Source organism: Mycteria americana, chromosome 1, assembly GCF_035582795.1.
Source record: "Mycteria americana isolate JAX WOST 10 ecotype Jacksonville Zoo and Gardens chromosome 1, USCA_MyAme_1.0, whole genome shotgun sequence".
NCBI classification, from domain to species: domain Eukaryota; kingdom Metazoa; phylum Chordata; class Aves; order Ciconiiformes; family Ciconiidae; genus Mycteria; species Mycteria americana.
In genome coordinates this window covers 149,469,665-149,494,407 of record NC_134365.1, presented here as the reverse complement: position 1 = coordinate 149,494,407, position 24,743 = coordinate 149,469,665, and the positions used below count along the sequence as shown (strand labels likewise).

Genomic DNA, 24,743 nt, shown 5'->3' with positions numbered 1-24,743 from the left:
TGGACAATGGAGCTAAACACCTCTCTTTTTTCCTTTTCTTTCTTTTTCCCTAGGGTTTGTGAACTAGAAGAATTGGGAGAACTGTCTCCTTGTTGGGAAAGCCTTCGTCGACAAATAGTTACTCAGTACCAAACAATTATTTTAACTTATCAGGAAAATCTAACTGACTTGCACCAGTATAAAGGTGATTTCTTTTTCATAATAACATGATACTTCTCAACCATGATTGTTAGTGGTTCTCTGAAATTGGGAATCCAGAATGGTTTAGTTTGATGAGTAAAAAATATTATTTTTAGATTTCTTTTCTTTATTAACATTTATTTTAAGTTTGCTAATGATGGGCATATTTGTCTGCTTTATTCATTCTCTTATTTTACCCTGAAAGTAGAGAACAATTATGAACAGTAACAGAAAGATACCATTTTTTTTTCTCTGCTTTACTTTCAGCATGTAGCAAATGATGAATGAAACTCCTTGAATATTTTAGCATAAGCAGAAGGTTTTTGTGCTTACTTTTCTCCTGTATTTCTCAGGTCCTTCATTTAAAGCCAGTAGCTTGAAAGCTGATAAAAAATTGGAATTTGTTCCTACGAATTTACATATACAGAGAATGAGAGTCCAGGATGATGGAGGATCAGGTATTTGTTTCTTTTTCTCTTTCTTCACCTTATTCTGTTGCTTTTCTCTCCATTTTTTTATTTCCATCCTCAACCATATAGCCAAGTTTCTACAAACTACTGGTCTGTAGTGCTAATGCTACTTGGCATTTTTGTAGCATCTTCTGTCCTCGGATTCCAAATCTCTGTGCAAAAGAAGGGGTGTAAGTATAGTTATCACTATTCTACAGGTGGCAAAACTAGGTTCTGGAGTTAACTGGACCCTAGGTGACACAAGTCAGCCTTTTTACTAGGGAATGTATTGGATTAAGCTGCTGTGTGCCTTCCAGTCATTTTGGATTGTAGCAGAATAGCAAAAGTTCTGTCTGTTTTTTGTTGGTTGAGCCTATATGCTTTTTCTCTGGAACCATCATGTACAGTTATGCAAAATCACACTAGTTCGTTCACATCAAGCTTGTTTCTTCATAAATAACCTAGGTTTTCCCTCCTTTTAACAGTAGTTCCCACTAACCATGGACAGACACTTGTCCCATGTATCCATGTGAGGGATTCCAGTAATGGCAGGCTTTGTGTAAAGACCAATGTTCAAGGCTTCTTTTTCACTGTCAGTCTTCCAGATTAAGAAACAGAGGACCTGCATTCAAGTATGGTTCTTTCACCTCAGAAGTACTTTATGGATTTCCAGGCCCTCTAAAACAATTTGGTTTTCCATGTTCTTCAAAACACTGGCACAAAGCTTTAAAAAAATTACTTTCAGAGTAGGTTTTGAATTTCCGCAATTGTTTGTCCATAGTAAAGATGACAAGCTTTCATTTGTAAGTCCTTTTTGTCCATCCCAGATCAGAACTACGACATAGTCACCATAGGAGCACCAGCAGCTCATTGTCAAGGCTTTAAATCAGGTGGCTTGCGGAAAAAGCTGCATAAATTTGAAGAGGCAAAGAAACAGTAAGTAGAAATGTTGTCAGCTGTTATCATGCCTTTTCCTCCTGGTCCATGCTCAGTGATTTGGAAAATCATTCCATTCTCTGGTTTTGTTGCACTTCATTCAATAGTTCTACTATACAATGTGAAGATTATTCCATGTTTTTTTTTCCAAAGAAGGAGAGGGAAAACAGTTTCCCCTTTATATTACCATATTTGTTTGTTTACTGATGGGCCTTTTCTAATAGTCTGTTTAGTGAAATCTTTAATTTTCCTGAATACTTGTTAGTTCATTTAGTTTAGCTATTTTAGGTGTTGGGTTTGGGTTCTGCCTAATTGTGGATTAGAAGATTTGTCTGTAGAACCTCCTCAGCTGCACTACATCATGCTTTCAACCCATTATTTTCAGGAGACTTTCACCCCTCTCATAGCTTCAAGGTCCTGTTGCTGAGCTCTCTTTAGTACAGAACAGCTGTGACTGATAGGCAAATTCCTTGTTGGCAGCTTGGGTTTAGTTCTGGGACTGCTGCTGAAGGCTTTTCTGTACTGCCTCAAGGTTTATGCACAGATTAGAATTCTGAATCTGGCCGCACTCTGCTCTACAGGCAGGATACTTGACCTCCACAGTCCTGTCTTCAGGGATTGTCTAGTGACCTCTCTGGAAGTGCAACCATATGTAGAGAGGAAGAGGCAGAAATTGGGAAAGTCACACATGCTAAAGAGAGAAACCTGCTTGGCACCCACTCCAGCCCCCAAGGAAGAGATAATGCTGTCTGGGTCTGCATTACTTTTGCTGCAGTACGGAGAATTTAAGGAACAATGAGAGCAGCAGGACAAGGAGTCATTGTAGCCAGGGAAAAGGAGACCTTGATAATCCCCTTCCAAAGAAAGGATTTGTAGGATTTGGAGCTGATGGGAGAAGAGAGTGATGTGGCAACCAGGCTCTGCCAATCGCAGAATTAGTTTTGGCAGTGGAGAAGTGAATAGCAGCATCTTGTGAACATCAGTCAGACATGTACTGATAAAAAGATTGGTGCAAAAATATGCCTGGTGTAATTATTCCTGACTTACAGAGTGTGCTAGGATGGGACTAGAGGAAACTGTAAACCTGGAAACACTGATACGCTAGGCTCACCCTTCCTGTTCTTTTGATGCCATTATTGCTTCTGAAATAACCTCCTTCTGTCAGCATAGCTACTGGAGTGGGCCTCAATCCTGCAGTATCTAAGTTCCCATGTCTTCTGGTTTTGGTTTGTGGTTCCCCTCCGCCCCCAATAATTAAGTGATCAGAGAGCTTAATTTCTATCCAGTACTTTTCCTCTAAGCTTTACAGAACTGTTCTTTCTGGGTCCATGAAAACTGCAGGTTCAACATTTGAAGAATAACTTTCCTTTCAAGTACTTCTATGTTATCATAAAAGCCAGTATAGTAGAACTGGGATCCATCTCCTCAGTTTCGCCGTTACATAGATACTGTTCAGTTCTTTCTCCTTTCATTGGCAAAACTGTGCTTGGTGCATCCACAACATTTCCCCAGAACAACATGTGGGCATCTGGCAATCTGTGCTTTTTGCTTACAAGTTTAATCGTTATGTACCCACCTTGTTGAAAATATAACTCAAATAAGTTATTTCCCCAAACATCCTTTGTTTTGTTTTCTGCTTTTGGTATTTGCTAACAATCTGCTAATTTTATTTTGGTTTTTTGTTTTTTTTAGCAGTTATGAGGAGTGTTGGTGAGTTTTCTGTTTCTGAGAGTTCTGTAGAGAGGGTTTCTGTTCTTTGGGTTGTTTTATTTTTGTTTTCTTTCTTTTCTTTGGCAAAGATCTGGTGTGTTTTAAAGTGTGCAGGGCTTTTTAATGTCATGCATCATGGCATCCCTAATTGTGCTCTAAGTAATTGTAGCTGCTTTGTAGAACATGATGTGTGAATGAATTTCATTTCATCTGCAATGTTTGTTTGTAATGAACAGCTAGCTTCCTGGCTCTCTCTGATCATAAGAAGTTAGAATGCTGAAGATCAGAATGCAAGGATTTTATATCTTCTCCTCTGTTATTTCCAGTGAAAACTGCCTGGAGAGAGAAACGTTCTGCCAGAGGTGGAAGATAATTAAGATAACTCTCCGTATTTTTAAGTCTCTATTGTGATAGATTGGGCATGGTTTATATATTTGTAACCCATGTCTTCATTTAAACATTTTCATTTAACTTTTGTTTATTTTTCTTCATGTTGTGGTGTTCACTACTTTGAAAAGGAAACATTACTTGATGGTTCAACAGTGCAGAAGTTCTGCTCTAAATTACTCATAGTAAAGGTTGAACCTCTAATTCACTGAGAGTTCAAGGCTGTGTTACAGTTTGCTGATATAGTACAAGGAGAGCTGTTCATTTGAAAAAGCAATTGCAGGTTGGAAAGTAAATATATGTGAACTTTACACCATAAATTTTCCCCCCGATCATCCCAGCAAATGTTTGTGATTAAAAATGCAATAATTCTAAATCAAATCTCAATATGCTGCATGGCCTTTCCTGCCAAATACGTCTTTATGCATGTTAACCACACTGTCGTGGAAAGAAATTGCTCAGAGGAATTTTCACTAACATCACCGGTCAATAGAGAGCACAAATCATGTACAGGGAAAGTCCTAAAGGCTGAGATTAACTTGCTGTATGGCGTAGCAGTACTGGGGAGTGGCTGTTCTCTGCTCCACTCAGGTGTGTGACCAGAGGGACACAAATAAGGAAACTCTTTCAAGAATCACTTCTGCATTATATCCTTTGAAAACAAATCCCCTGTCTTTTCTTGTAATAGAGCTCAGACAGACACTGGGATTAGGCTCCCCCCTTGCCTTAATACCAGTTAAGGGACAAGAACTTGTATTTGTGGCAATGATTTTAAAGCGTGCCCCATGCAACCCTCCTATCTTACCTCACAGACACGCTGCAGAAATTAACAGCATTGCTCTAGGGGTGGCAGAGGAATTCACACTCCTTAGAGGTTGTGATCTGAGGTAACCATGCCTGGAAAAGAAACTCCTGTCTATGTAGTCTCTCAGCGTAGCCGTGTCCATCAAACAGTGCTGAGATTGGTGCGAACAGTAGGTTCTTCTGTGCTGTTACTACACTGAAGCCTGTCATGACTGGAAAAAATGAATACAATTAAAATAACGTACAATTGGTGTCACCTCATGCTTGATGCCACATCGTGAATGGGCATCACACTTGTCACAGCTGGAGCTGATGTAAAGGCCTGATCTTTGCACAGCTTTCCTACTGGGAGGAAAAAAGCCAGCATATTGCCTGCCAAAGGGAGTAGTGGTGGGTTGGTTCCAAATAGTTAACTAAGAGCACAACTTCAGCTTAAAGTAATTTTCTAAGCTAAAAGGCAGCTTTTGTGAACGGCTCTTCTCAGGTAGGATTAAATCACCCTTTAGAAGTGTTATTCTCTCTCCAGCAGTTCCAGACAGAGTCCAGGCATCTGTCTTGGACTGGATAAGCAACTTCTGTAGACATCTAAACTTAGAGGACATAAACTATTCTCCTCCACTGCCAAGTAAGCAGTCTTAGTGGAGCTGCAGTATCCCAATATAAAGATATGTTTTATTGGTATTTGGTATATTGGTATATTCCCTTACTATTTGGAAAAGGCCAAAATCTGGTATTGCTTTATATAGTTACAGCTGAGTTTATAATAGGGATAGTTGTATCATGTCCCTAGTTTAGTATACTAAGTGTGTGCTAACAGAAGCTACACCAAGGACAGAGTCCTTGGATTAGTCTGGAGATATCCTTTGTTTTTTATATATCATAAGATTGCTTTTGGTGGTGTAACTTGAATCAGGCCTGCAACAGAGGAAAGGATATACTAGTCGGATTTTTTGTTAATAGCACAGTGTTTGCATTACGGATCTGGGTAGCATTTCTGTGTTGGAAGGAGTGCAGATTTTCTTTTCATGGTGCTAGTAGCTATGTGGTAAAACAGTTTTGTAAACCAGGCCTCAGTGAAGTGTCTGTGTGTGTAAGGAGAGGGAGAGTGGGGCAAGCTCTCTCTGCAAACAGTGTTTCTGTATCTGATGGCAAAATCTATCACCCACATTCTCCTCAGCAAAACTGTCCCTCTGGTATACAAGCTCTGCCCACAGCCCGTTGGCATAAGGGATTAGTAAATCTGCATCTGAATGCTTTCAGTAAAGGCAGAGAAGGCTCTAGGATCATGTTCCTACTGTGCAATTGCCCACTGGCCTTTCACTGTTGATTGCTAGCTTAGGTAAATTTTTGTTGTCTGCCATTAATTCCCCAGCATGTCTCTGTAATGCGTGTACCTCTAGATCAATTTTCCCCCTAAAATCAGTCTTTCTTTTTCAGCACTTCAACAAGTTCCCAGTCTATAATATACATCCCACAGGATATTGTTAGAGCAAAGGAAATTATTGCACAAATCAACACCCTGAAAACGCAAGTCAGTTACTATGCAGAAAGGCTCTCAAGAGCTGCCAAGGATAGATCAGCTAATGGCCTTGAAAGAACACTTGCCATCCTAGCTGACAAGGTAGGAGAATAATACATTGCCACACCGAAGCACAGTGTATTTTTTTTCTCTGTCTGTCTCTTTAGTAGGTTTTTTTGAAACATCTATTTTACCTTGTTCAGTAGTGTATTGTAATGTGTACAGTCGTAAAGAAAAAGCAAAATCAGACCAGCCTTTAAAATTTGCTGCTTTTTATTTAGGTTGTCTCTTCATACTCTTGCCTTCGCCTCCTCTTGAGAGTGCAGTGGAGAGCAATGTCCTCTGCTTCCCTCTATTCATTCATCATATTCCAGAAATGTGCATTCTTCACTTTCTTTTATACCCTTTTCTCCATAACCACCTGCTTTTTTTTTAATGTTCCTCTGAGTCATCTGTCAAGCAGCAGCAACTGGGTAAAAGTTAATGAAACAATTCTGTATTTTTCCACTGGTGAAATTAGGAGTAATGGTGACACAGCCTTTGCTTGAATTATAGTGATGTGAATCAGTTATTTCTTGATGGGTGCTAACAGAAACCAGACTGGGCCCACAGCTGAACATAATCTTATTTACAGGGACAAAATAACCAAATACACTTTTATTGACGACTTCTGTCCCTGAAGCACATCTGAAGATTGTAAATGGGAGTAATGGCCAATCAGCTTGCCATAAGTTGTCCCAGTGGAGAGGATATGCATACAACTTTGTAGAGTGCAAAAAATAATGTGACCCCATGTAAATGTATTATTTATTATAACGTTCACTCTAAATTAGTATAGTGTGTATAACTGATCTGTGGGATTTTCTACAGCTGGACAACGTGTATATATAACATCGTAAGGGCTTGTTGTTTTCTTTTTTTAATAGACGCACAGACCAGATACTTTTCATATTCACGTAACTTACAGAAATCCTTTAACACAACACCACTAAATAAGACAGGGAACAAGTTGCATTGATTAGGGGGTTATATCTTAAGCCCTCCTCTTAAGTTTTGTTATGATTTGAGACAGGATGGTGGAGGTGAAGCATGGTCTCTCTGGCGTGGCAACTATTGTGCGGGGTATACAAATGTCTGCACAGTGTTCTAAGCTTTCATCAAACGGAAAGTGAAGTGCAAATAAAGGTGAATTGCACATTTATTAGTGAAATTTTCAACAATTGCAAGGCTAATATAGTAGTACAGACTTTGGAAACGTACCATTTGTGTTTTGGTATCCTATATTGCTTTTTAGGGCCATTCTGTAAAATTATTTTGAAAGCAGCTTAGAGACTCCTAAACAACGATTAATTTCTTTTACAGAATACTAGTTCCTTTTTTTTTCTGCAAAAAAATATAGTATAAGTTGTGTACGGAATAATGAAAAGTTGTTAAAATGTGGGGGGGGTTATTGCTTTTTAGACCCGGCAACTTGTCACAGTCTGTGACTGCAAGCTGTTGGCAAATTCAATACATGGACTGAATGCTGCAAGGCCAGACTATATAGCTTCAAAAGCATCTCCAACCTCTGGAGAAGGGGAGCAAGTGATGCTGAGGAATGATCAAGATACACTTGTGGCCAGATGGACAGGAAGAAATAGCCGATCTTCTCTGCAGGTGGATTGGCATGAAGAGGAATGGGTACGTTTGCTCAGTGGAGTTATGATTATTTTCTTGTTTTTAGTTTTTATTTGCTGTGTTCTTTTGTTTATAAGCTCTGTAACTGCTCACCAGATATGCATAGGATGAGTATTTTGGAGGTATTGGTCAACTAGAAAAGACGTTGCCTCTGTCCTATGCTCAGTTACTCCTTGGCATGGGGATACAAACAGGCCTTAATAAATATTTCTGGTTCTCCTGAACAGCAGAGATCATTACAGTAGGTGCATGGCTTTTCTCAAGTTGGTTCCAAGGGAAAGTAAATAGCTTTTAAATTAAAAAACTGACCGTACTACAAAGGGCTTTTACACTTCTCTAAAGTAAAGCATGTTTTGTGTGTGTTAGCTATACAATTCAGCCTTCCTATTTTTTATTCTCATCTAAATATTTAGAACTTGCAGTCCATCTCTGTTTTGATTATGAACAGCATTTTAAAACTGTTTGCACAAAGTATTTAAATGGTTTTCCTTAACCACACTGCCAATTGAAATGAGAATTGGGCTGTGTAAATTCTGTCATAGTATAATATAAACAGAAGTTAATGAAATCTCAAAAATAGTCGAGATTAATTAAAACAATTATTAATATTGTGAAATATCAATTGCAAAATGAGATCCAATTCATTTTGGAAATGGATCCTTGCCAGTTTTAATTGTTTTGGCATACTTTCACTTATAGTCAAACTCACAGTAATGAGATACGAATAAAGCCAATTCAGTTATTTAGACAGTAATACAATACAGTAATTTTTTTCTGTTATTCACTGAGTAATATAGGAAAAAAGATGTGTGATTGCATACAATTATTATGTCAAACATGAGTTTCAAGAATAAACAATAGCGCCAAATGGAAATTGGAATAATAGTGCAGGAAGAGGCACTTAAAATTGTTCAGCAAATTTATTTAGAAAATAGCTTTGCAATTTACCACACACATCATGTCGCTACATATTGTTGACATGCTGGTATACATTATTTATATATCCAGAGTTTGTGTGTGCACAAATGTAAACACGATAGCCCAGAGGAAACTTTGCAGAGGATTGTGACGAGAATCACAGGAGGAAAAACATTGCCAAGGGATTTGTTACCCAATGTCTCTTTTCTTTTTAAATTGAGAAAGAAATGTTTTCTTTTAAGGAGAAAGTTTGGTTGAATGTTGACAAAAGTCTGGAGTGTATTATACAGAGAGTGGACAAACTTCTCCAGAAGGAGCGCTTGCAAAGTGACAGCTGTGAAGATGTTTTCCAGTGTGACATCAGCTGTACTAGTAAGAAAGGTAATCGGGACACTCGTGCCTACTGGATAAATCCAGAAGATTTAAATGAGACCTCATCATCCTCACCACCTTCATCATCCTCACCACCACCTTCATCCACACCATCCTGTGCATGCCATTCTCTCAGAAAGACAAGTGCGTATGGCAAACACTGCTTCTCACTGCTGCTCTCTTCCTGTGCGCTGGCATCATTCCTAAGCCTCTGTTACATCCTTCCATGTGTTCCTAGTTCAGTGGTGGTGTTAAGCACTGATGTCAGGCAGAAAGGGCTGGTGCTGCAGCTACTGCAAGCTGCTAAGCCCATTACTTATTTTGAAATCCTGATCCCACTGAAATCATTGCCAAATCCATTGATGACAGTGGCATTTGGTTTTCATGCTGGGTGTTTTAAGCTGGTAAAACAGGTGTTTGGGTTAGCATATGTCAAACACCACCTCTGGTAGCTTTCCTGTTGGCTTCAGCTTCTTTGCAGCAATCAAAACTCTATAAATAAATAAATAAAACATGAGAGAAGTGCAGGTGCTACTGCAACACTAAGGGTCCCAGCTGGGCTGCCAAAGCATAGGAGAGGAGCCAAGCAGCCCCATTAGACTGAGCTGAACTTGGATGAACCTACTGGAGTTTAAAGCAAATTTCAACCCAAATTGTCAAAAGCTGTGGTGCTGAGGTACTCAATTAGTTAGACTTCTTGTAGCTGGAAGGTAGGAATTGGTCAGTGCAAGCTCTCAGTGGAATAATCCTGATTGAATCCAGCATAATGCCATGAGCATGTGAATGAAAGATATCCTTACCAGTTTAGGTTGACAGTTTTGCAGCCGTGCATTAAATTTCAGAATTATTTCATTTACATATGTACTTATTTCACTTATTCTCACATTCTTTACATGTGGTCACTATGATTTGGCCACTTAATAGAGCAGGTGTGCCAAGTTAAGCTTTAGAAAGATTGATTTGTGTTTTCATTTCCTTTTTCCTGTTCTGTCTTATCATTTGATGGCCCTTTGTCCCTCACATGTGTCTGTGACTTCCTGTCCATCCCATTGTTAATGTTGCAGTGGGAGGCAGTGCCTTGAGAAAAAGAAAGCAAGAAGGAAGCTAAAATAAATGTTAATATATTTTTGTGTAGCTTTGTACATGTTACATATGATTTGCTTAGTATCTTAAATGATCATGTTTTTCTAGATTAGACTGACATTTTTGTGTATTATAAAGGAATAAGAGAGTTGGTTCTTGTTTCAGAATGTGTTCTCTATTAATCTTTGACTACATTTCTTCTGCCAGTTTACCTTTAAATGTTTTTATTTGCTAGCTAGTTTACATGAAGTTTTCTGTGTATTTACATGAAAGTTTTATCAGTAAAATTCAATGCAGCTTCATATTAATGATTAAAAGTTGTGGATTTTTAATATTAAAAACAATAGGAAAAATCTGTGGTGGGTGATATCAGAAGCTTTTCCCAAGCCAATTCAATGCTGAAAGCATCTTAAAACAATAATTTTCTTTCATTTTTCAGTCACTCTTTTAAATCTGCTCTGGATCTTGACACTTATGCCATATAAAAGTGGAATTAGCTGCCCTTACCTACCAAAGGGTTTGTTTGTGCCAAGAGTTTCTGTAACCTTTCCCTGCTGTTTGCCCAAAATAGGAAAAAGTCTTTCCATTTAATCCACAGAACCTGGGACAGAAACATTAAATCAAGAATTGTCACAAGCTTTAAAGCTAAGGGGCTTGCTGCCGTTTCCCAGTGCTAACTAATTGTAAGGACTAGATCTGAAGTCTGACTGTCAACCAACGTTGGGTGAATTTAACTTAAAAATCCTGGAGAGGGAATCCTGTTTCTTAGGTATCTGGTGCAAACATTGTTCGTAGGTCTTAATCAGCAATTTGAATTGCACTTGGGAAGTTTATTATAAGCCAGGGCAAGCCGAATACTTGATCACATTCTCATCAGATGTAGTTCCTAATTAATGGTAACTATTTTTGACAGAGGAACAGGTTCAATACTATGAAAAAAACTGGTCTTACTGAAATCAATGGGAATTTTCCCATTGAGTTACTTTCCTTGACTCCACGCCAAATCTGGCCTGTTAATTCCCTTTCACTGTCACTTTCCACAACTGATCATGGGAATGATTGAAGGACAAAGAACATCCTGTCTCTAAGTGCAGAATCACAACATTTTAAAGTTTTTCTTTGTCATGTGTTCAAAGAACTGACACTTTTTGTGTTAGTAATTCTGAGTTTTGAATAAATGACACTGAGCAGAGAGCAGCCAGAAATTTTTGCAATGTAAAACAAGCAAACCAAGATAGTTCCAGAATTGGTAAGAGAGAGACAGTAGAATGTTATTGAAGGACTTTAGAGGATCTCTCTAGAAATGAATGTTTGTGAAAGAAAATACTGCCTGAAATACTAGAAGGGAGACTTAAGAAATTATTTTAAAATTTATTTTTGTTATAGGCTTAGGTATTCATTACTAAACTTGCATGGGGGCATATAGCTTCTTTAATGAACACGATGAGTTTTAATTTACTGAGAGATTTTTATCTTGGATTGTCTAGCTCAGCTGATTGTCCTAATGCATATAATTGAATTTGATATTTTCTGTTGTTATTTTCAAATTCGTAATTCATTGACTAGTGAATCTAGATATAAACAACAGAAGTTTAAATCCTGTTAGCTTAATAAACTACTTCTCATTAATGCAAGACTTGCTATAACAGGGTGTGTATTATCTTTTTACTGTTTGCATTGCACTGTAGTGTATTTTCATCTGACAGCTTGCTCTTCCCAATGAAGTGAGTGTGGAACACTCACAGGCTTCACTGGTGAGGTTTCAGCCCTTCATATACAATGTAATGCTTGTGTTAACTGTCTCAGAAATTGTATAACAGAAATTTGGCTAAGATAGCAAAGTACTGTTTATTACTCTTGCGTTGTGGGTGCCATAACGTCATTTTCTGTTAAGTGCATTGAACTTACTGCTAGTCTTTTGCTATTCTGTTTAGCAGCCTTACTGCCAGCTTATTCTATAACTGCACTAAACCAGGGGTTCTCAAATTGTGCCTGTGGATCGCTGGGGATTGACAGTGCACTTGCTGGTAATCCACAGAGAGCCCCTGAGCTAGCGGGTACTGGCTTTCCTCCAAGTCCCCATCCAGGTGTTCATCTGATCAGAAACAGTGGAGTGGCGGAGACAGCCCCATGCCCTCGGTGCCCGCAGGCAAAGGAGTATCTCTGCTGAGCTCCTCTTCCCTCGGTGAAAGTGTTTGAGAACCCTGGCACTGAGCATTTGAGTTGCTTATGTTTAGACTGTGTTGCTGCTCCTTAATCATGCATGTTGCCCCTCCATTTCTGTGCAGATTGCAGCCCCGCTCCGGAAGAATCTGGCCCAGGTATGTGCATTCATGGCTTCTGCTTCTTCTGAATATTGCAGGGTTTGGTTCATAATTAACAACTGAACAAGTGCCTTGCTGTTAAGGTTGACCATTTTCAAATGGTAATGCTCTGCAATATCACATGACTTACCTAAGCATATTGAGAAGTTATTATTTTCCTAAATAATAGTGCAAGGGGGTATCTGGTAACTTCTCATGTCCAGGTATGGGAGAGCACTTGTTCATGGTCTCTTTGGTTTCTCCAGTTGATGTGTTTTAGCAAACTGTTGTGGGTGAGAATCATTTGAGGCCTGTTCCAAATGTCATTGAAGTCTGGGAGTCTGGCATTTCAGACATGCCCTTTCATATGTGCTGTTGAGCTGGCCTTTCTGAATGAGTCCTTGAGCAGAACACGGAGCAGTCAACAAGGCTGATGGAGACTCTCTCTGTTATGGGTGCGCACCAAGCAGTGTTGGGCACTGCAAGACTAATGTTTCAGAATACAGAATTCAGGAGACTTTTCATCCCTCTGTTAGCCTTCTTTCCTCTCTCCTTGCACTTCCCGCACACTGGTGTTGCACTTACAAGGTCTGAATAATATTCCTCTTGTAATACCACTCTCTCCCACCTAGATGGCTATAATTTCTCCCATTTGAGAGTAGTTTAGCCTGAGTTCAGTGAAGGTTCAGTCTTTGAACTGTTACAGCATGGGCTCCTGCATTTAGTGAAACCAATGGGAAATAAAGCTGCAGTGCGGGTCCGATTTTCATCTTCACGAAGTATATTAATGTTCTTCTCAGCTGTCCACCCTGTTTCCTTCTATGACTAAGAAAGTGTTTTTAATCAATAAATGACTCCACAAGTTTTTAATTCTTGGAACATCCCTTTAGTTTTTGCAAAATATGAATGCGTTGCATAAATTAATGCTATTTATTTACTTTTAAGATGGGAGTAATTAAAAGCAGTCAGGTTACCCCAGCTGGGTACCCAGATATACCCAAAACTGCATCTTAAGTTTAAGTGGCTGAAGCTGCAGTGTAGTGAAGCGCTTAATGCTTGCTTCCCTCTGAAGCCGAATGTGACGTGACTTTGTGCTTAAGTGGGTTGCTGATTGTATTTTACTGGATCAGGGCTAAGCAACTACCACTTATTTAATAATTCTCTTTTTTAGAGATCATGAGTCCTTGCAACCCTGACCTAAACCAAAGGGCAACTGCGGGTGCCCAGTACTTTGCTTTATGGATGCTAGGGGTTTTTTAATACCAAAAGACTAAAAATATATTAGGCTCTGGAGGACAGTTATTTTAATAATATTTTTATTGCTCTGGAGAAGAGAGACTCTGAGCGGGGGGAAAAGCAAAAACTTTTCCCACCTGTCGTTACACCCTTGATTTATACAGGCTTTATGTATTAGGTTCTCTTAACAAGACATCTTTTTCTTTATAAAATAGTCAGTAGTGTATGGTGAGAGAAGGTCCACTATGTGAACTCACAGGCCTTCCCAGCACACAAAATGCCACATTTCAAAGTGTACATTAAGGTATGACGTAGGTCAGCAGCAGTCATAAGAAAAATAGCAAAGACTTACAGGGCCGAGTCTGGCCCTTATCTACCAGCCAGAATTCAGTTGTAGCTGTCTGAGTGGAGACTGCAGGATTTGTCTCTTGCTGTACAATATAAAGTGCCTAAAGCAAATGACAGGCATCCTGCCAGTTTGTACAATGCCAGTTTTTAGATGGAATAACTTTTAACATGAACTAGAAACCTCTGGTTAAAAAGCGGGATTTGTGTCCCAGGCATACCAACAGCTAGTTTGGACTAGGTCTCCGGCTGTTGTAAATCCATAACAACTTGTTGCATTTCCATTGTTTCAGGCCCTACGCCAAATCATCCTACCTATGAATGTGCCCACTGGAGTCTATAATAGTTTTAAAAAGTTCTGATCACCTCACAGAACATAAGAGCAGAGCTCAGAGTAGATTTCACATTAGAATTAGTGCCTCCTGGTGTTTGAAGGTGCCATTGATTAATGTGATAGAAAATATACTTTCAGTAATAAGGTCTGTTAGGAAAATTAATGAGAGGAAGACAGAAGGACAGGAAAATCCAGGCAAAAGTTGAACACTTAAGAGTCCTTTCACATTTGTTTAAATGCTACCAGTGAAATGTTCCAACCTGATTTGAGCCTGGGAGTGCAATTCCTTTTATTCCTGTTCACTGTTCATAGCAACTACCATTGACTAAAAAATTAAAAGAACACAGGTGACACCTCTGTGAAGTAGGTAGCAAAAAGCATTGAATTTTGCAGACTGACAAGGGTTTGTTTTTTCATGGCCAAAGTTTTAAACCAAGAGAATACACATCACAAAGGATTTTTGCTCATTACCCCAGACGAGCCACTGCATTGCGTGTATGTATGTATGTATATCCGGGCAATGAGATGATGATGATGTGCTGGAAGATCTTTTCCGTTCTTCTTGTCATTCTCATTTGTTTATAGAAAAGCTCTTAAATGCAGTAAGAGAAACACTGTTAGTTATCATCTGTGTTTTGCTTTTTAAGTGTTCACAGGGCCATATCATGGCATCTGGTTTATTTTGAGAGAAAATACTTAATAGAATATAAAAGACAAGCTGTAATTCCTTGCCTGTTCTTTTGATGTTTCCTGCTTTTTTAATGGCAATGGAACAGAGCCAAACAACTTCCCCTTTGTGTTGTTTATTAGGTTATCTATCTACCACATAGAACAGAAGCAAAAAGGATAGTTCTGTTAATCTTGTCAGTTATGTTTCTGTTAGCAGACTTCCAAAGTTCCCCTCTTTGGCTGGTTATCAAAGGAATGTTTATTATTACTAGCTCTTAGTCCTGCCTTTGAGTCAAGATCCCGAACAGTTTCCTTTCAGGGGCCTGAAGTGCCCCATTCACGCAGGTTCTGATCTGTACGTTGCCTTGTTCCTACACCCAACTGGGCTGGGGGTTGTGTGTGTTCTGTTTGTGAGCTCTGGTGCTTTTTAAAAATAAAACACATTGTCCCTCCCTTTAAAAAGAGAAGTGTTCTTCTGTTTCAACCTTACATTAAGGAGGGCAAAACCAAAGCACTGTTCTATTTTTCTTTTTATATTGCAGAGGGAATGGATTTTGGTATAACATCTGAATAATTTTTTGTACAGTCATGGAAATGGGTTTTTAAAATTGGTGGTTGATTAAGGCAAAAGATGAAAGAAGGAAAGAAATGAAATTGAGCTTGTGGGGCATTTTAAGGAAGAGCAATCTCTTGGGGAGAAGGAAGGCACAATGTTTGGGGTACTAAAATAGGACTTTGGCAACCCAGTTTCATTTCTGTGCTCCTGTGTAGGACCTTGAGGAGAGTCCCTCTGGGACATACCTCATGTATTTCAGTGGAAGTCAAGCTCCAAACTACTTCCAAGGATCTGGCTAACTCCCACCTAAATCACTATACTTAGTGTTTCTTGCTAGCTAGCTCTAAGCCTTCAAAGCTACTCAGCAAACAGAGGACACTTAAAAAAAGTGTACCTACATGAATTTTTTGCCTCTCTGCCTTATTATTCCTATGCTGCAAATGGGAGACAAGCATTGTCTTGTCTCACTGAGGTGCAACAAGGATCAGTAAGATGGTGAGGCAGTTGAATGATACACGTATGAGTCCACAAAAGATTCAAAGGCAAGATATTTGGGAGAAATCTCATTGACAGAAATGGCTAAGCAGATGTTCACTCTTTCTGTTATATGATGGACTCCATACTGTCTGTCCACGTATGCACTGTGAAAGGGTATGTTTGAACATGCACATGCAGTGATACATTTTTGTATATAGATATTCATCTTTCTGTTATACTTTCCAAATCAGCTGTTGTATAGCCTGTTCTGTGGACACAAATCTGGGAGCTATGACATGGTTGGGAAAGTCATAACATCCTTACAGAGTAAAATTCTCCATATTTTGCTCATGTGATAACCACTCTGTAAGATTCCTTAATTAATAACAAGCAGGGAGTAACCAGCCAGCCAAAATAAAACAAGCCCTAAATGTGAATTATCAACAACTTTGACTTGCAACAGGAAGTTTCTTCTTAATGCATGTTTGTTTCAAATAAAGTACTTACAGTGCTGCCAATTTTTTTCTTTTAACCAGGCGAATGGAGCGAAGCTCTTTATCCCTTGCTGACAACACTTACAGACTGTGTAGCCATGATGAGTGACAAGGCAAAGAAAGCCATGGTCTTTTTATTAATGCAAGACAGCGCCCCGACAATAGGGCTCTGCCTGAGCCTGCAGTATCGCAGGGATGTTGTCTTCTGCCAAACTGTAAGCAAGCAAATATGCATGATTTGATTGCACTTCAACATGTGGTGGGTTTTATATGAAATATGAAAGATGACTGTTTTCAGAATTTTTCAGATCTGTTCTGTTGTCGGGTTTAACACTGTGATCTCCTCTCACAGGCTCTTCTATCCTGTCCTTACTGGTCACTTACATGCATTTGATAATATATAACTTAAGTATCCCCTTGGATATACATTCACTATTTAAAAAAACCCAAAATTCTAGAACTATACTGCTGTCTACAGAAACAACCTTTGCCTTCCACTGCCACCAAACTAAAACCAGAAATAAGATGTGAAAGAGGGGGGAAAAAAGCCCATGAGCAGAAAGTGTACTCCCTCAGTTACCTTTTGTTGTTTTCTGCATCAAGAAAACCAACAGGACCTGCGGTACCTAAGGAGAGAAGTCCAGCTACAGGGAGAGAAATGAGTGCTGTTTGGGGTTTTTTTTTTTCATAGAAGTTCTGTTTCTGAGCCTGCTGGGGTCTCTTGTGTCAGCCACTGACTAGCAGGTGTCTGCACTAAAAAACCTTCCACATTTCTTCTGCCTGCTACACTTCTGTAGTGTGTCTAGTTCCCTGTGAAATCAGTATCTCATTCATTTATTTCAAACAGCTTATCTCTTGGACATTGTTTGGTACGGCTGTTGTCCCAAAATGTAATATCTCATAGAGAAATTAAGGGAATTTTTCTATACAAAACCCACTTCATATTGCAGATAATTTTTAAACTCAATGCTTTGAATCTGTTTACCCATCATAAACAGAACTTTATTCCCTCTTGTTTAATTCTGTAACAAAGCCTTACACCTGTGTACAAATAGCAATCACCTGGGAATTTCCTTTGTTGACAGAGTGAATTAAGACTAGTACTGATCTTAGTACTAGGTCTTCAGGACCTTGTCCTGAGTATCTCGTAACACTAGAGTTTGAATCTTTGCATAATGCAAACAGGTATTGCATTTTTAAGCTTTCTTAAAATGCCATTTAAAAACCCAATAATTTATTCATACTATCAAAATTCATGGCCTGGAACTAGCAGTGTTGCTTTTCCATCTGTAACTAAAACAATTCTTCGAGGAGACTCTTTTGTAATTCGTAAGTTGTAGACCGTAATACAAGTGATTGTGTCCAGAAAACAAGTAGATGGGGGATCAATGGCAGTCCCATTTGGGACAGCTTGCGAGATGAAGGCAGTGTACCCTAAATCTGATTTATGAATGTTTTTGGTTTTTGTTGGTTGGTTGTCTCTCTTCAGCTGCAAGGAAAAGGAGAGTGACATTTAAGGGAAAAGAACATCAGTCTGACAAATTTTATGGCACCTCTTATGTGTGATATTGTTTCCATTTGGGGCTGAAGAGCCTTTTTTGTCTTGAATCAGTTCACTCCTGTCTGTTTTCTCTCCCACAGCTGACAGCTCTCATTTGTGGTTTCATTATCAAGCTGAGGAACTGCCTGCATGATGATGGATTTCTAAGACAACTCTACACCATTGGCTTGCTGGCACAGTTTGAGAGCCTGCTGAGCACTTATGGTAAAGGCACAGGGCAAGTGGGTGGTATTAGCTGTTGAGTCAGCAAATTCTGCTTTAAATTGGCTGCAGCAGAACATGCGTGTTTGGGACAATCTGCAGCTCAGCTACAAAATGATTTTGAAAGCTGAAATGCAAAACCAGATTATATCTGGAGTACTTAATTAGCTAAAAACTCTGAATTTCTTCACATTTAATTGAATTACTTCTAAAAGATAAAGTGTACTTGCCTTATAATATAATGTCAAAGGTTTAAAAAAAAAAGTATATTGATCATTTTTTCAGAAAAGAAATGGATTAAAATTCTGGTAAGATGGGAGAAACTGTGCCCAAAATATGCTTTTTTAATTTTCTTCACTTCCTGTAGTCCTACAGTACGAAGTGAGCAAATTCAGAATACATTGTAACTTTTCCAACACAAGGTATATCATGGCTGTGACAATGCTGAGAAGCACTTACTAGCATTGTCTAAATTGGAAAATCAGCATATAATCTACTTGAAGAACAGTAGTCTGGATTGTGCTAGATAATTGGTGTTTTCTAAACTTGCAGAACTCAAAGTCAGTCATGACACTGTCTGCGGTCTGTAGGTCAAGGTGAAGGCCTGGCCTCCAGAGCCTCTTTGTCTGTACAACTTCTTTATGAGAGCAATGACCTACAGTCATCATCAAATTGATAAAGGGAAGTTGTACGTAACAAGTAATGATTATGATTCACTTTTTCCTCCTTGCTTTAGGTGAGGAGCTGGCAATGCTGGAGGACATGAGTTTGGGAATCATGGACTTGAGGAATGTAACCTTTAAAGTAACTCAGGCCACATCAAATACATCTACTGACATGCTGCCGGTCATCACTGGAAATCGGTAAAAAAAAATGGGGGGGAGGACCAGGAAGTAGGGTGGGACTGCAGATGGAGAAGCAGTGATAATGCACTTGAAATTAATTATGTGCTTTTGTACTTTGCTGTTTTTCCCCTCAGAACTTCAAAGAAATGTTTTGAAGTGGACTTACTCATTTTTATTGATGTTTCATTTTACAGGGACCTAAGCTGAAAAAGGATATATGGCAAGGCTCAAACCATGGCAGTATTGTTTTATGAATAAATATCATCTTGACCAAGTCTTCCACAATCATAAGCCAGAAATATTCAATCTTTTCTTAAGCACTTGTGCTGTTTTTAAATTTCAGACTGACTTTTGAGGCTGATCTCATTGTCTGAAATTCACTGCTGTTGATCAGTTGGTCAGTGCTTTACTGTGTGGCACTGAGTAATGGGCCACTGGTAGCACAAAGGGACACAGCATGTGTATCAGGCAGTCGATGGGCTGCTGCTGAGGTGAGGCCTATTTAGGATCAATTCCCAAAATATCAGGGCCAAGCTGGCTTTAACTTACGGATGCTTGTGAAACACCAGACCGCTGCTCATTTTGGCCACTTGTCTGAAAAGAGGTATTTTCAAGTTTGAGCTTAAAAGCAATTTTTGTTTTAAAACTCTGAAGTAACAAACATTCACATCCTCACGTAAAATGGAGTGGGAGTGATCTGTTGCAGCTTTATTATGATGGGAAGCATTTACAGCAAACAGAGTCACACTTCAATTTGAATGCCTCAGTCTGCTCATCAGCTGGCCTTGTACCAGTTTCTGAAATGGGGCTGATGGGCCCTAGCAACAAAGTTCTTGCCCAGAGGGAGCCAGTTCACAGATGGGGGATGAAGCTGTGGAAGGACAGAGGCCTCACGAAAGTCCATGTTTTAATGTTTCTGTATTTCAGAGTCTTTAGAATCTTTTCATTTTGAATATGATTTCTGGAGGAAATAAGGCTTATTTGATTACAGTGTGCTGTACCAAGCTCCACTGGAGCTTTGCCCAGCTTCGTCCACATCTGAAAAAGAGCTAGAATTCTCAAATATAAAAACATTTAGAGGAACTTTGTTAAGTTAAGGTTCACATGCAATGAAAAGTGCCCTGGCTGAAGGAGGTCTGCAGTACAATCATGTATGTTATGGAAATTGCTGAGACCTCTGGAAATGGCTGACAGCTGACAGAAAATTCCTTTCAAAGAAAATCTTCAGTTGAAACTTGCCATCAGCTATAGGACACTACTCAGCAGGAAACCAGTCTTCGTTAGTTTCAGGTCTGATAGTGTTGCTTATTATTTTGCTGTCTAGATTTTACTCAAGAAAGAGAAGAAAGAAATCATGCATATTTACTTTGGTGCAAACTATTGGAAGCTTTACGTTTAGAGGTGAAAATAGGTTTTTTTGCTTTCAGACATAGCATAGGATTTGTGTGTCGGTCCAATGCATATGTGGGACAGACCAATTTTGATTACCTTATTATATACTTCCCAGAACTCTTTTGCTATACCTGAGAGTATATGCTGTACTTGAGAATTCCGCACTGTAAAGACTTGGATGTAACACCAAGGTATTGCTGCTGATAGGTTAACACACAGCACACAAACCACCGTAACTTGTGTCTTGGCAGTACCAGCATGGGGTAATATGACGTACCTTAGTCTGCACTGATGTTATGGGATAAGATAAGTTGCATTACCTCACATTTGCCGTGAGATAAAGTATACACAGTGCTCTTTGCTGTAGCTCAGCTGACCCAAGGTAACCTGTTGTGCTGCAGGAACAGCTTGTAGGTCTGAGTCGTAAGTTCTGTATCAGTGCTTTTGTTAGCTCCCCCTTCAATTTATGCTTGGGTTGCTGCTATCATTGCCTCTATCCTTCTGGTCAGAAATGTCAGTACTACTTACTGTATCAAAAAATGTATCCTTTTATGCATGTGCATCATCACTAGCCTTTATCACTTTAAAATCAAATATACTTTACTCTTTGTGAGATGGGGACATGCCAAAATTTGGCTTTTTCCACCGAAGTTGTACAAGAGCTGCAGTATTAATAAGCAGAGCAAAATCAGCTTTTGTCAGGAAGTTGGCAGATCTGATTGAAATGTCCGTGAAGATGTAAAATCAGCACTACAGGTTGCTGCAGGTTTGTTTTTGAACTAAAATAGCTTTTCTGATTAAGAGCAAGCTATGACAGTTCCTTAAAGTTCTCAGTTCTGATAGATACTTATTTTTTAATAGTCGTATTATGTTCTAGATGTTATCCCTCTTTACATAAGTAACACATTCTCAGAATGTAGCTTTTTGATCTTTATGTCTAATAGCTGTTTGTTTATTTGCAGTGATGGATTTAATGTGAGGATCCCTTTGCCAAGCGCCTTGTTTGATTTGTTGCCGCGAGAAATTCAAAGTGGCATGTTACTGAGGGTTCAGCCTGTTCTTTTCAATGTGGGAATCAATGAGCAGCAAACCCTAGCAGAGAAGTATGTATTCAGTCATGCAAGCTCAACTTTAATGGCAGTTCAGCAATCTCCTGTTCTGATGGAAGTATGTCTCTATGGAGTTGCACTGTTGCATTACTAACAGTGATTCAGTTTCTCCAGTACACAAACAAGGGAATACTAAATGAAACTGTCAAATGCAAAACAAACAAAAGGAGGTCCTTCTTTATATGGCACATAGCTGTGGAGCTCCTTACCTCATGGGTTTGAGTCTAGTGCAGGCTTATGTAGTTCAGAAGTGAATTTACAGAAGAGGAAATCTATCATGGGCTATTTAACACAGAAGTGCTGCTTGTGACTCGAGATCTCTGTGACTGACAGATCACTGGAGGCTGAGAGATCATTCTGAGTATTGCTGTGTATTTCCCCTCTTGGTTTTGCACTCTCCCCTAGACTCCCTCTTCTGGCCACTGTCAAAAACCAGGATAATGGGCTAGACGGACCTTTGTTTTAACATATCATTGCAGTACTTAAGTAATGCAACACTGTTCTTATAAAGCTGAAAAATATAATTATGTAATTATATTTGTTAGGGAAACTGTTCGCTTTTGGAAGAGCCACCAGAGTTTCCCTCTGTTATGGCCATATCCTGTAAAGAAAACATTGACAGAGCACTACTGTAATGGAGGACTCCAGTGAAGTCAGGCACATGCGTGCTGTGACAGCAGCCTTGGTACCCAGGTGGAGTGTGCAGTATGATAGTGGACAACTAGAAAAAGTCTAACAAAGACATTCCAGCAGTTACTGTTGTCCTCTGTTGCCTATAAAGGGAGCCCAAGGTGACTAGCATAGTTACAGACGTCAACAGTGTGCATGTCTATCTATGTGCGTAGATATAGTTAGATGAGATGAATCACGGCACTGTTGACAATATTTATTACATTCATGGTTTATTACTCCTAGATCCATATTTCACATTTACATATCTGAAGTCAAAGTTCTCAATCCTGTCTACTGATATTACAGTTGTTATTAGCTGATGAACTAAACTAGTAAATCTATTATTAAAAGTTTGAATTTTGGCAAAATTATTTACCAGATGGGTATTTAATATTGAAAGAGAGACACAAAAGCCAAAGAATTTTAAGTGCTATTTTCTGCAAGATTTTTCTTTCACCTTCCTTCCAACTTTTCCCCTCACACTCATATGTTTTCTTTTTCTGTAATGAATCACTACAACACTTCTCTGTTATGCTTTACTCTGCATTTGAATGGTTAAGAATTTCATGATGAATCTTTAAACTGTTTTCTCATAGTCATATTGCCAAGTAGAGTTGTTTCAAAGAAGAGGAGAAACCTTTTACCTTGGGTTTAACGGTTCCTTTCTTCACCTTTTAAAGGTTTGGAGACACCTCACTGCAAGAAGTAATTAACATGGAAAGCTTAGTGCGGTTGAATTCGTATTTTGAGCAATTCAAGGAAGTTTTGCCTGATGATTGTAAGTATTCGGTAATTAATGGCAAATTTGGTTGAACAGCACAATTCAGGCTGATTTTTTAATTTGTTTGCTTCATGTTAGTTGTTTAAATGTTGATGATATGCCAGCATTAGTAACCTCCAAGAAATGATGCAACTCTATTTTAATACATTAGTATTAAGTAGAGCAGATTCAAGAGGTCAGTCTCATTAACTTTCCTTTTTTAATTTACTTTGCCACTCTTTCTAAGTGGCATTATGTACTGTATAAATATGCAGCGAGGCAGTTAGATTGCCATGAGGGGAAGGCATAAAAGTGGCAGGTCATAGCAGCAGCACTTTTATGTGCAGTTTTTGGTCACGTTCTCTGTACTTATGATAACCTGCACAGAGAGCAACTGGCAATTTTTAGGAACTTAATCACTTTCCCTCTGTTTATTCTTTGGCACTTTCCTATAATTGTTGCATCTGCAGCCAGAAACAGAGAAGTCTAGCACCTGGAAGAGAGACAATAGCTATACAAGCTTGAATTTTACTGGTTATATAGGAAAATTTCTTGCTTGCTACTGGGTTTTTTTGGGAGGCAGTGGCATAAATGTTATTTACATGTGATGACAAAAATGGTGAAAATTCATTGATTTGTTATTAGTAGTATCAAATATCTTGTAAGCTAATTTCATTATCCCACAATTGCGGATTTATTGCAGAAATACAAATGCAGCAACATGCAACAGGATAGTAAGAATTCTGTTTGGTTTATGTTATTGTAGTTTCAGTTACCCTGGATTTTTTTTGCTGCATCTGAGAGCAGAAGCTGTTTGTCTCCTTCCAGGCATTCATAATCCTCCATAATTAATTCTCTGAAATTTTAGCTGCAAAATTTTTTTTTATTATTATATAGTAGTCTAGCATCAGACTTTCTTGTAAAGTTCAAAAGTTAATCAATTTAAAGTGATTTTTTGTTCTGCTTTTCTCCCTGTTACTTCATGTCTCTGTCCATAGTCTTCCATAATAATAGTTCCCATTCAGCTCCTTCTGCTCCTCTTAGATTTTGCTCACTTTTTTTTTTTACTTCAGTTTCTTCCCTTGTCCCAAAACCTCTTATGTTGATCCAATCATCTTTTAGCTTTTGCCTTTTTTCCTGAAACTTCTTTTTTATCCTGCAATCTGTTTTCTGTCCTGTCATTTGTTCCTTCTCTTTTCATGTTTTTTGAACTCTATTTTAACTTTATACTTATTCTCCTCTATTTTTAAAGAGCACTGGTGCCACGACCTTGAGTTTCTCATTTACCAGTAGCACTTACTCCTTATACCAGAGGTTTTTCTTCAAGTAACTTGAAGTTGTGAATAAGGTTGGCATGCAGTGTTGGACAGGTGGCATTAACATGCGCCTTAACAGTGAAAGAAAACAAAATAGTCTTGTGTCCACCTGCCTTTTCTCCCTTATTCTGGTTACTTGTGACTACATCGATGCCTGCCACATGAAATGAATAACACAAAGGGGGAAAGTCTGCCCTCTGCCAAAACTTTCTTCTGCTTCACTCTTTGTCCTGGGTAAATCCAGACATATCGTACCTGGGTTTGCAATCCAGCTTGGACAAATGGTTTGTGGTTATAAACATTAAGCAAAAGTTTTCAAGTGTGAAAAAACTATTGTGGGTGTCCCAGCAGATGTGTTAGAGATGCTCTGTGAAAAGCTGAGTCTATATGGACAAACCTGGGACTGTGCTTGTCATAAGGAAGGTCTGAAGGTGTGTT

The 24,743-nt window shown here is 38.8% G+C and overlaps 1 protein-coding gene across 19 annotated transcripts in view; it reads left to right on the top strand.

The window, feature by feature from the left end:
- The window catches only part of INPP4A (inositol polyphosphate-4-phosphatase type I A), a 132,688-nt gene that overhangs the window by 94,754 nt on the left and 13,191 nt on the right, over positions 1 to 24,743 (top strand). For 11 of the 19 annotated variants that reach the window (XM_075523776.1, XM_075523801.1, XM_075523717.1 and 8 more), the window contains 13 exons: positions 54 to 184; positions 534 to 638; positions 1,457 to 1,565; positions 3,258 to 3,275; positions 5,904 to 6,087; positions 7,447 to 7,665; positions 8,823 to 9,096; positions 12,324 to 12,356; positions 16,492 to 16,664; positions 18,091 to 18,214; positions 18,948 to 19,074; positions 21,411 to 21,551; positions 22,910 to 23,007. In XM_075523776.1, coding sequence (XP_075379891.1) covers positions 54 to 184; positions 534 to 638; positions 1,457 to 1,565; positions 3,258 to 3,275; positions 5,904 to 6,087; positions 7,447 to 7,665; positions 8,823 to 9,096; positions 12,324 to 12,356; positions 16,492 to 16,664; positions 18,091 to 18,214; positions 18,948 to 19,074; positions 21,411 to 21,551; positions 22,910 to 23,007 — 1,736 coding nt within the window. The remainder of the gene's footprint in view (positions 1 to 53; positions 185 to 533; positions 639 to 1,456; positions 1,566 to 3,257; positions 3,276 to 5,903; positions 6,088 to 7,446; positions 7,666 to 8,822; positions 9,097 to 12,323; positions 12,357 to 16,491; positions 16,665 to 18,090; positions 18,215 to 18,947; positions 19,075 to 21,410; positions 21,552 to 22,909; positions 23,008 to 24,743) is intronic. The other 8 variants (XM_075523849.1, XM_075523829.1, XM_075523857.1 and 5 more) reach the window with 7 other exon arrangements.